At 44.8% G+C, this 12,256-nt stretch overlaps 2 protein-coding genes across 2 annotated transcripts; both read right to left on the reverse strand.

Annotated features, from left to right (window-relative positions):
• Positions 1-4,248: 4,248 nt before the first annotated feature.
• LOC146276788 (C-type mannose receptor 2-like) lies at positions 4,249-5,903 on the reverse strand. The gene is made up of 4 exons (XM_084701782.1): positions 5,867-5,903; positions 5,357-5,722; positions 4,875-5,207; positions 4,249-4,610 (listed from the first exon to the last, which is right to left on the reverse strand). Exons 1-4 carry the CDS (start codon positions 5,901-5,903, stop codon positions 4,249-4,251), a joined length of 1,098 nt encoding a protein of 365 aa, XP_084557908.1.
• A 742-nt stretch (positions 5,904-6,645) lies between these two features.
• LOC146276789 (secretory phospholipase A2 receptor-like) lies at positions 6,646-9,164 on the reverse strand. The gene is made up of 5 exons (XM_084701780.1): positions 9,141-9,164; positions 8,680-8,783; positions 8,222-8,572; positions 7,782-8,102; positions 6,646-7,553 (listed from the first exon to the last, which is right to left on the reverse strand). The coding sequence occupies exons 2-5, from the start codon at positions 8,711-8,713 to the stop codon at positions 7,186-7,188; spliced, it is 1,074 nt and encodes a 357-aa protein (XP_084557906.1). The 5' UTR covers positions 8,714-8,783; positions 9,141-9,164; the 3' UTR covers positions 6,646-7,185.
• Between the last annotated feature and the right edge of the window lie 3,092 nt (positions 9,165-12,256).

A 12,256-nucleotide genomic window follows, 5' to 3' on the forward strand; every position in this document is an offset into this window, starting at 1 on the left:
AGGGAGGAGTGTGAACCCAGAGAGGGGTCGGAGGTTATGTTCACAGACTGACTGGGTAAGTGGCTGGCTGGCAGCTCGTCTGTGTTAGCACACACACACACTCACGCACGCACGCACGCACACACACACGCGCGCACACGCACACAAACACACACACACAGAGTCAAGCCTGGCACTGTGACCTCCCAGAGCCAGAACAGGCCATTTACAATGTAAATGACCCAGCATATCCAGGACTTGTCTAAAATGCCATTACTCAGGCGGATATTGTGAAATCAGCAATTAACTCCCCCAAAATAATGGTAGACTGAAAGGTTGTTGCTGGGAATTTTAATTAGGCTAGCGGTTTGCTTCTCAGGGGAGTCTGTGGTCACTGGTGACAGAGAAGAGGTTAAGTCAACCCTGGTGCCACTGGTAGTTTGATACAGATAGAGAACACTCCGCTGGTAAAGGGCTGTCTGTCAACACTGCAATGACGAGCGCTTCTCATTTGGGGTACGGGTGTGTGTTTTGGGGCATCTGTTTCTGTGTTTAAAGCTGAAATGAGCCCTTTGGGTTGTGTGAGTGTGTGCGTGTGTGTGTGTGTGTGTGTGTGAGAGAGAAGGGTGGACTTGACAGCTTGGCCATCCATGGCACAGCAGTGTGGAGTGTGTGAGGGGGTTTGTAGAGCATGCTATATGGCACCATCCGGAACCACCATCGCCAAGGGCCCCTCGGTTCTCTCCATGACGCTAATTGTTTGACAGGCCTGAATTATCTCTGTTGCCCTTCTTTTCCCTTTCACCCTCTGAGAACCCCCCTTCTCGTCCCTTTCCCATTTGACTCACTTCATTAGAAGGGATTTAAAAAAAAACGCCTTCAGATAATATTTGTTCGCAATGTGTGTATGTGTGTGTGTGTGTGTGTGTGTGTGTGTGTGTGTGTGGGAACGAGAGACCGTGTGCCAGAGAGTCTGTTTGTTTACTTTGTGTTAATACTGTTCGTAAATCCCAGAGATTGTCCCTCTCAAAGCCCCTTACAACAATGCAAGACCGACAAGATGTTGGGTGGAGACTTCAGTGTCTCCTTCCACAGTGCTGTTCCTTCCCTTGCGGGTGTCACTACAGAACTATGGAGAGACCAAAAGATGACCCTCCCTCCACTCCAATCAGACAGGATTCCATTAAACCACTCCTCCAATCACGTAGGACTCTCATGAACCTTTCGTCCTGTCCTACAGGACTGTATTAAACCTCTCCTTTTGGAATCCATATCTGGAAACGTACTGTAACTCCATGAGTTGTTTGCAAGTGCAAACAACTAGCGTGCTGTTATAAACAGTACAAACGATGTAAATGCTCAAGTACATAGGATAAAAGTGGGTTAGCATGTGAGACTTCTATTTGAAGGTAAAATCTCCCTGCCTGATATGTGTAACTGTACTTTGCAAATTACTGGAAAAAAATACAACACCTACAGTTTGCTTGACGTCTTTGTGTCAAATTCCGGTCCAAGCAATCTCGCCAAGTTAATTAATGTCACCTTACTGGCAAATAAGTTGATTTGAGCAATTACAATATATCCCATAAATACTAACCAATAAAAAAAAAAAAAAAAAAAAAACGGAGCTATGATTGGAAATGTATATCCTCCCCACCGCCCCCCCACCCCCCACCCCTCACACACGATTGTCCCTGTCATCTGTCATCCAACCCTAGGCAGCACGTCTGTTCCCAATCTACACTTAGTCATCGCGCTCTCGTCTCTACGTTCATAAACGGTTGTCCGCTCAACAAGATTATCCAGTCGTACAAAGTCTTGGGATGTTATGTCTATGTTTACTTTTTGTTCTTTGTAGACACAGTGAGGATAAGGAGGCGCTTTCCTCTGGCCCAGCACCATCGGAACTGGTCTGGAACCTCTGAGTTCAGCTAGGAGGTTCATCAACGGACTCAGACTCAGACTAAAGTGCCTCTGGACCCAATTAGAATAGAATTGGATGGATACAGCCAAAAAGAGCAACAAAATGTTATCTTGGCTAAGTCTCAATAGTGCTCCCCTGAACAGTCATTGTAGTAAACACGCTCCATATCAGATAAACGGTTGTGATTGGCCCAGACCAGATTCCGGTTCGAGAAATCTGTTTGAATGGGTGGGTGGCCACACCCATCTGCCAGAGCAAATTAAACATGAGCTGGTAGATTCATTCCCAGGCTAGCATTCCCCTGGTATTGTGTGTGGGTGGTTGTGCAGTGCCTTGTCTGGTCTCTGTGTCCACTGTTAAATTATATTGTGTATGTGTGTGTGTTGTTAGGGTTAGAGTCAAGGTTGACCCAGGTCAAATAAACCCTATACAAGAAAGACAGAAATCGAGCATTTGTTACAGGGTTGTCTGCAACAGATATATCTTCTGGAAAGTTCTGATAATACAATGTCAATTGTGGTTTGTGTCAAGGACTGGTGAGAAGCTCGATTCCGGCACCTTCTTCCACCTGAGTCGAGACGGAATCGTGTGTCTGTGTGTGAGCATGTGAGGTGTGTGTGTGTGTCAGAGTGAGTGTGTGCATGCGGGCTGGTGTCCACACTCCGATACCTTGTCTCTTGCTTGGTGGCGTTTCCATGCAGAGTCACAGCTCCCCTAGACCTCCCAGGAGGGCATTAGGCCCAGCCAGGCAGCAGGAAGTGCGGTGATAAGATTACTCTCTGCTGAGAGCATTGCTATTGCACAGCCTGCAGTTCAGTTAGCCCTGCTCTCTCTCACTATCTCCATCTCGCTTCTTCTCTCTCTCTCTCTCTCTCTCTCTCTCTCTCTCTCTCTCTCTCTCTCTCTCTCTCTCTCTCTCTCTCTCTCTCTCTCTCTCTCATTCTCTCCCTCCCCCCTTCTTTGTCTCTGCCTCGGTCTGTGTGTCTCTTTCCACCTTTGTGATTCGCCCAGTGGAGTGTGTTCGTAGAGAAAGGTATTTTGCCTCCACAGGGTTAGGTGTGTGAGGCTGTATGGGATTCAATTGAGATGGCTTTGTTATTCATTTTTGTTTCCAACCCCTGGAGATGTGCGCCGGGTGAGATGTTTTCGCCAAACTCTCCCCACAGGGCTGAGATCAAAGGGGTTTAAATACCTGTTCATCATGTCCTCCAGCAAAACCCAACTATGGGACAATTATGAGAGCCCCATTACATTAAGTGCCCAGTATGTTTCATACTTGGAAGACCAATAAATATACATAGTATACAAGGTTTGGGAAATGTGACTGCAGAATGTCTCTCTCTCTCTCTCTCTCTCTCTCTCTCTCTCTCTCTCTCTCTCTCTCTCTCTCTCTCTCTCTCTCTCTCTCTCTCTCTCTCCCTCCCTCCGTCTCGAGGATGTGCTTTGTCCAGTCTCAGCCATTTTTCCTCGGCTGGTCAATAGGGGCCGTGCTGACTCAACCCTGCTGATTTAAGGACTGAACCTCCCCCGGCCAACACCACTCAGAGTGGACAATAACTAACTCTCTATTTCTCTTTTTTCTTTTCTCTTTTTCTCTCTCTTTTTCTCTCTCTTTTTCTCTCTCTCTCTTTCTCTCTCTCTCTCTCTCTCTCTCTCTTTTTCTCTCTCTCTCTTTTTTTCCTTTCTCTTTCTCTCCCTCTCTCTCACACATTTATTTTCTTCTCCCTCCCTCTTTCTGTCCCTCTATCTCTCTCCAGTTCCTGAAGTCTCTCTGACCCTCTCTCCCCCTTTCTCATTTCGTCAACCTCTGTAGACTAGAGGATGGGTTCAGCTTACCTAAACTTCACTCTGTTGAACAACAGCATCAGACTGGAGAGACAGGACCTGGTTCGCTGTCTGACCCATCGTCAAACCATTCAACCAATCAGAAACAACAGTGGTTCTTGATAAATCGCTTTAAAGAAAAGATCAATGGATGTATGTAGACATTCTCTATCACACTTTATTCACATTGGCTTTTTAAATATGACAGCACAGTTTTGATTTTTACCTCTTTTTGTGTAATTTTTTTGCTCAGCAACAGAACAGCGATTTGGCAGAATGCAATTTAGAAGTATAACATTCTCTGGATGCAGCCCATGATACATTTATACATTGAGAGAAACGTTAAAACATGATGGTTGATTAACTATATCCCATTCATGCACCCATTCTGTATAATACTCTACCTAATATTTATTTAGAGACACCATTGAATAACTATACAGTTCAAGTAGCTAAACAAAAAGCCTTCAAGACCGCTGTGAAAAACCTTAAATCATTTTACGATGCTCACCTAAAGCTTCCTACTTCCTCCTCTCACAGACAAAGTAACGCTTGACCAAACAGTGCTGATCACTCCACTTAAAGTCCTCCATGGATACTGCGCCACAGTTGTTGGACAGTGGCATCTCCGGAGCCCTGCCACCCTCCCAGTGATGCCACTTGACTGGGACATCACTGGTCCACATCCAGAACCCTAAGATACGGCTCTGTCTCAGCCCCACCCACGCGTGACCTGAGAAACCAGCAGACCTCAGCTTCTGCTTAACCACTATCTGATCGTGTAATGACGTGATGGTCAGCATGCCGTCGTGGTTGTCGAAGCAGTACTTTAAGGCTTCTTCCCAGTCCATTTTCTGATAAATTATCTCCACGGTCATTAAGTCTTGGGGGGGGGGGGGGGGGTTTGATGTGAGAGGGAAACACAGTAGAGAGGATTTTTGCATACGTGTAGCACAGTGGAACATAAAACCTTTTCAAAAGATTTTTAAATATAATTCTTATATATAATTTATTGAAATTATATTGATCAAGTGGGTGCTTGTTTCAAATCAAAGTGTATTACATCTTTGAACCACCCAAAAAATACCGTGCTCTCCCATCTTGACCATGTCAGTGCTTCTTTTAGAATCAGTTGCACAGTACTCACCTTTATAACATAAGGCTTGGAATGGCCCGACGCAGTCCTTAACAGAAACAATATATATTGCAGTAGATACAGTCAAGATTGAACAATTATTTATTTTGTTATCATATCGTTTGATGTTTCCATAGTCAAAACACGCTCCATCAGACCACTGCCAGCCATCGCTCTTCAGACCAATCCAGAAAGAAGAGCCGCTCTTAATCTGCATAACCTCATCATACTGACTCTGGTCTCTAATGACAGCCAGGTCAGTGTGTCTCTGCTGACAGTAAGAACGAGCCCCGCACCAGCTCATCCTCTCAGGGATCAGGATGTATCTGTAAGAGGAACCAATGTCTACCATGCACACAGGAACACACACACACATACACACACAGCAGGCATAACCAAAGTACTACATAAACAGGCAGCAAAAACACATTGACTTGGTATCAAGTGAGTTTGTAATTATTTTGTCATTCAATAGTGAAGTAGTAAGACTCTACCTTTGTGATGACACATAAATGGCAGTGGCAGGGTACAATTCTCCCATTTAATATTGTTGCTAGTTGTGACTGTTGCACAGTATGGGTCATCTATACTGGTAAAGTTTGACCACGGTGTGTAATCAACAGGGTCTCCATAGGACCACCACTGGCTGGTAGTTTTACGATGGAGACCGGTCCATAAAAATAGATATTCTTGAGGCACAATGTTGTCTTTATCACTGTACATAGTAACAAGGTCAGTGAAATGTGTCCGGCAGTAAGTCTGTGCATAAGACCAGTTCGGTTCGTCTTTACTTATATAAAACTGCCTGAGGTGACCATCGATAATTAACTCGCCTTCATTTATAGACTCACACTTGACACCTGAGAACAGAATATGTAAGGTGAATTACTATAGGGTATACAGTGTCATCCACCTAGGAACACAATGTATGTGCTGAAGTAGAGAAATCTCATGTCACACATGTATGTTGTGCTGCGTGGAATGCGTGATCGCGTCATGCTTGCCTGCGCAGAGGAGCAGAAGTAGAACATTCATCTCCATGGCGATGCCGGGGTCGGAGTGTGTGAGGGGAGGTTGTGGGGTGGAGAGGTGGAGTGAGAGGGTGTCAGAGTGCAGACAGGGACGTCGGAGGCAGTTTGTAGTCTTTGACCTGTAAGCCAGTTCAGCGTCAGTCTGTGCCTGTATCAAGCATCCGCTTAGTAATTAACATTGATGGTTAACAGGGATCTATATCATCCTATCCCTCCAAATCCAGCAAAACAGTGACCAAAGAATTGCATTCCTTAATCGTTACGTGTGCCAAGCAAAACCTTTTCACTTTTCATTACTGAGAACCTTTCTGATTATCTGCCTGGCGTCTCGTACTGTGCACAGTGTTTATGGTACCGGTCTATTGCTGTAGCATTTGGACATATATCACTCTTAATTAAAAGAAACGTTATCACACAGTCTTTATCCTATTTAGCCTTTATCAAACATTATTTTAAGTTTCAACGGACAATTCATTTCCCATCATTTAAGTTTTACGGTGAGTTTGATAGGGTTGCATTGTTTTCCAGTGGAATGTTTAATAAAGTTGTGAATGGCCTACCTGGTGAGGAGGGTCAGTGTGTGTGCTGCCCAGCAGAGTGACAGCGAGGGAAGAGAACAGAGTTTATATGTGAAACTCTGCTCAAGAGATAGCATCGCTAATGAAAATGATCCCGCATGACACCAACCATTCAACAAAGAAATCATGCAAAACAAATGAGTCCCTGCACATTGGGTTTGTTCATTACTCATTTAATTTATAAAGTGAACGCATGCATTTCCACACCTAACATGTGTCTGTTGGTATATTTGACGGACAGGGACATACATAGTATTTACAGGTTGTTTGTTTAACCAGAGGGTAATTAGCTGCTGGTCGTCTGTTTAACGGCTGATTCATCAATTCATCTTTAACATCTGAATGAATTGATTAATAGCAACGGGTTTACCACTATGTACTAATGTAGCTTGGTAGGGGTGTACAAAAATCTGCGTCTGTAATACGTCAACAATTATCTATATATTGCTCTGAAGTAAAAACGTTAACAATGAAATAACATAAGAATTGGATGGCTGACGTACTTCTTTATTCAAACACATTTTGGTTATTATTCAGTCAGATTGACCATAAGGATATTAATCAAACACATTTTTATCATTGCATGATGCTTGCATGGTCACAATTCCTGTATTTTGTTCCTTATATTGATTTCTAGAAATAATTGTATTACAACAGGTAATCAAGAACGAAGACCTAACACTGGTCCCACTCAGAATCAGATGCTATTTACATTTAAATAAATAACTCACAAATAAAAGGACGCTTGACCAAACAGTGCTGATCGCTCCACTTAAACCCCTGTAAGTCTACTGCGCCACAGTTGTTGGACAGTGGCATCTCCGGAGCCCTGCCCCCCTCCCAGTGATGCCACTTGACTGGGACATCACTGGTCCACATCCAGAACCCAAAGATACGGCTCTGTCTCAGCCCCACCCACGCGTGACCCGAGAGACCAGACTCTCTTTTCATCCGTGCTTCGAGCACATTCTGATCCTCCTGAGACATGATGGTCAGCATGCCGTCGTAGTGCTCAAAGCAGTAGTCCCGAGCGTCCTCCCAGTTCAGTTTGGGCTCGGTGACGCGCTTGAAAGCCACGTTTCCTGGAAGACAGAAACCCAAGAATCCTCAAGGTTATACACGAGAAGAACTCAACAAAACCACAATTTTGAACTGAAATCAGCACCAAGTTCTGAGACTAGCTTCGCCTTGTCAACGGCTGTGTTCAGATTACAGCTAAGCAAGTAGACAAGAATAAGAGAACAACCAGTCAAATACTATAAAAAGAGCTAAATGTACAAACAGATCTTTCTAACGAGTGGACTACTTACCCTTGGAGCAAAACACGTCATACTTTGCCTCCGAACATTTCTTGGAAGATATTGTTTTCCCAGGTTGTGTCAAAATAGTACAATCATACTGAGTAGAGAATTTCCAATTTCGGAAGTGTGAGCAGCCTTCATCGTCCCACTTCCAGTCATCATGCAGCAAACCGATCCAGAAAGGAAGGTCACTACTCTTCCCCTTCTCGATGACCCGTATGTTCTGGCTGTGGTCACTGATGCTGGCCAGGTCACCATGGTGACGCCGGCAGTACCTCAGGGCGTCACACCATGTCTTCTGGTGTTTAATTAGAGTGTACGTTCCTTTGGCTGTGGACAACACAACATTTGCATAACTGAGAACGACCAACATTGTAACGTATTCGTTTGTTTTCAGATGAATATAGATAACAGTGGGGCTTTTCAAAAGACGCTATCTACTGACTTACCATCGCTGCACATAAAAGGTTTGTGGTCTGTGCAGTTAAAAGCAATCCATGTATTATTGTAAATGCCTTCACACTTTTGATCTTGAACAGTGAAGTTTGCTAATGATGGGTTAAATGTCATAGGCTTTCCATTTGACCACCTGGATCTGTTTGTAGCCCTTTTGAGACCCAACCAAATCGACAACGTACTAAGACTCCTAATTTCTTCGCAATCTTTATCGTCATACAAAGTGATTAAGTTAGAATCCTTTTTCTTGCAGATGTCCTGTGCGGTAATCCAGTTGACCTTATTGACCGACTGATCGAAATATAATTTTCGGAGGCGATGTGATGAGGTCTGGCCAAAAGAAACTGAGAAAACATACATATTTTATTATACTTTTGCTTGATGTTTAGTACTGTAGGAGTCGTAGTCTGAGATCTTAATGAAGTCCAGAGTAAGTTAATATCTCTCTTACGTGAGAGCATGAAGAACAGAGGGGTCATCTCCATGGTTTCAGCAGGGTCACGGTAGGTCCTTTGAGAGGCAAGGTTAGACAGTATTTGAGTTCTGTAAAATAAACTGGACATTCAAAATTAAGCTCAAAGGGATATTTTACAAGTACAGTACACCACAAGTACAGTACATGTACACAAGGAAAGTTATGTTGCTTTTGTTTTCTCTTACAAAATAATAATACACGAGACAATGAGATGCGGTGTTCATTGTGCTGCGATAAATTGTCAATGATACTGTCCCAATCAAGTCTCATAACACAGACTTTATAACATCCTGGACATCCTGAACATCCGTGTTATAATTATATTCTGGACACGTACAGTACCGTATACAGAAGGACTAACACACAGTGTTGAATTGGTGTACAATTATCTTGATCTTTTTCCAGCTGGTGTGCTTGAAGTGTTGGATGTCTCTTACCTGCTCTGGTGTGATGTGTGCAGAGAACCAGCACCCAGTCTGTGATATATAAAGTGCGCATCTCAGCCTGACAACGTTCTTACACTTTGCCATCCACGTGTACACAGTCAAAAAAATTCTGTCAGGTTGATTATTAACCCAACAAACTGTAATCTAGCGTGGTGACCATGTCAGGCAAAACTAGCTTCTAGCGGTGTGGGCTGCTTAACTGGAGGCCCATTGTTCTTCTCAAAAAACAACTTACTTCCTGAAATTGACATTTGAATAGGCGCATCATAGCCAAATGACATCCAGCAAGCTGCCGTGGTTCTTTTGTTTCGTCTGTTCCAACAAATAGCCTACGTGGCCTGTAGTGATATGGTCTAGTGTTGTTGACTTGTGTTATCGCAGCAAAATATTGTGGGAGGAGACAGACAAATTCATTCAGACACCCTTATTTTAGAGCTGTACAAATACAACACAGAGTTTGTTTGGTGACTCAGAAATTCATTCATTTAAAGAATAATTGAGTTTGAGTCTACCATGTATGTAGTTATGTGGCTGACTGTTATCCAAAGCCACGTACAGGGGGATTTGAACCTGCAACTTCTCAATATGCAGTTGAATGCTCTACCTCCGAGCTACCCAGGTCTTGATCTTCCCTGTACACTGTTTATTTTATGATGAATACCTACATGCAAATCCTTTCTGGGTCCAGTTTTCTGTGAACTTCACAGCCCTTCAGTTAGCCGGATCGTGGAGACGACATTGTTGACAAACATGCAAACTCATTCAAATCAGCTTTCAAGGGAATGAATATGCTGCTTTGTACAATGGTAGGTGCCCAAGCTTGATGATGAAACCGGAATACAGGCATATATATTTTACTTCTTTTAAATGTACTTATATCATTTAGTTGAACTTCAAATGAACCCCTTGTTCAGCATTGTGTGGCATCCGGAAACACAACCCTGTCGTTCTGTCCGACACTACCTATTCAAACCAGTTCACGCTCCTTCAATTCCTGTCTAACTAGGACTGTTTTCGGGCCTAATCCGTCCATGATACGTCTGGTGCACTGGAAGCTTCCCGGCCCCGCTGACTGACTGATGTGAACGTCAGACTCCTAACGTCTCTAACGACTCCCCGACGAGAGACATGACCCCATCATCATCCTGTAATGCGCTGCGGCTCAGCTTTGTCACGCCTCAATGGTCCAGTCCTGATGCCAGCTCCTGGAACTGGAAACTGCCGTCCCGGGCTCCTGGTAACGACCCCGGTGTTGGGGGGGGGGTGTTTGAGGGGGTAGGAGGTGAAAGCCCGCGCCAGCCTCGAAGCACACTTCGTTATTGTAGCAGCGGGCCAGCGGGCAGCTTTGTGAGCCCTAACTGCAAACCTGGAGGTCGGCACTGGGACCAGCTGTTTGTTCCACAGAAGAGGCTGTATTCAATGGACAGCGAAAGCATAACGACTACGTCGACGCGTGTTATTGTACACCGTAATTGAAGATAAAGTCAGATGAGCCGTGCCACCCAATCAGGACTGACCCTGGCGCTGATCTCGAGGAGAGCAACGTTGGCTGAGCGTCAATCCCTACAAGAGGCGGAACAGAACCAGGATGAAGACGGAAAACAAGTAGCAGCCTGTGCTGCAGACATAAAGCTGGTCGGACCGTTGCATGTGTCACGACGGGACTCCAGGAGATGCAAATCACCTATTTCCAAAAAGGCACAAAAACCTAGAGAGGGAGAGAGAGAAAGACAGTGAGAGAAAGAGGGGGGAGAAAGCGTGGGGAAGAGAGACTTAGGCTTTGTCTATACTTCCTCCTCTTCGGATAACAGTGTAGTTTGTCATAAAACATTTATTATTGCAGCAAAAACTGTAGAAAACACATCTGGTCGTGGTCAAAGCTTTTGGATCACGAAAACATATAGTAAATAGGTAATACCATGGCTGAATTGTTATGGTCTTGAGTAGTTATTAGGTTGTCTGGTTCGTTACTTGGCTGTCATCACTGCTTTGTGAAATGTCAACGTTTGGAAAAAACCCGCAAAAGATTCTGTCTCGGCTCAGACCAGTGACCATGTCTAGTTCTGATCAAGTTAACTGGCATTTAAGGTTCTCATCTCTCAACGTTCTTGTCCTTGTTATCCTAAATGGAGACACAGTAATGTGCGAGGCCACAGTGGTACTTATGTCATACAGGTACTTAAAGGTGGATAGGATTACACAATAGGGCACAGGGCAACTGCTCTCACAGAGGTCCTACGGTGGCTGGAGAGGGACAAACCAGTTCAGCATTCTGCTGAACACAGGGCTCATTTGACTTCCAAATATCCTTCAGCGTAGCGATGTAATCTGGACGACACCGTGAGTGATGTACACCTCTAATGACAGTGACAGAAATTGTTTTATATTGTCACAGGGATGCTTTTACACGCACAAACGGACTTTAATCTCCCTTGCTCCACTGAATGTTGTAACACTTCACATGGGCTTTTGATATTTGAGACAGCCATGTTTGAATCGAGACAACACAGGGATTTTCTCCGTCACACACTTGAGAGAGAATTTGAATCAGGCCCTTATTAGCATAATCGTCTCTTTCTCTTCTAAGAATCCCATGGACAAGAACACTTGGCAGCTGTGTGACGTGAACTGCCTGTGTGTGTGTGTGTGTGGGTGTCAGTGTGTGCGTTTGTTTCTCCTTTTGAGGCGCCTAAGCACCCTATAGGCAGCTCTTTTCAGTCGCTTCTCTCTGTGCCAGGAAAGTGCCGGAAGGCTTGCGCTTAAGTGTGTGTGTTTGTCACCAGGCCAGCGGAGGACGCAGACCCCATGTGAAGGCACAGGGCACGCTGACCCTTAGAATGCGGAGAGCGGCAAACTCAGAGGGGAAAATGGGGACTGTCAAACCAAGTCCACGCACACTCACACCGTGCGCTCGACGCCACTTCGGCGGGGAAGTGAGGACCGGAGGGTCGGCGGGCGCCTGGAAGACGCTGATACCGCCACCCCCGCTCTCTGTCGGAAGAGGAGGGGCGACGGAGTTCATCGTTCGCTCCGGGCTGACGAGCAGCTTCTCTCGTCGCTCGAGCGTGTGCGTGTGCGTGTGTTTGTTGGTTTGTTTGCAAACTGTG

This window comes from Hypomesus nipponensis, chromosome 7 (genome assembly GCF_054491055.1).
Source record: "Hypomesus nipponensis isolate SF chromosome 7, ASM5449105v1, whole genome shotgun sequence".
Taxonomy (NCBI): Eukaryota; Metazoa; Chordata; class Actinopteri; order Osmeriformes; family Osmeridae; genus Hypomesus; species Hypomesus nipponensis.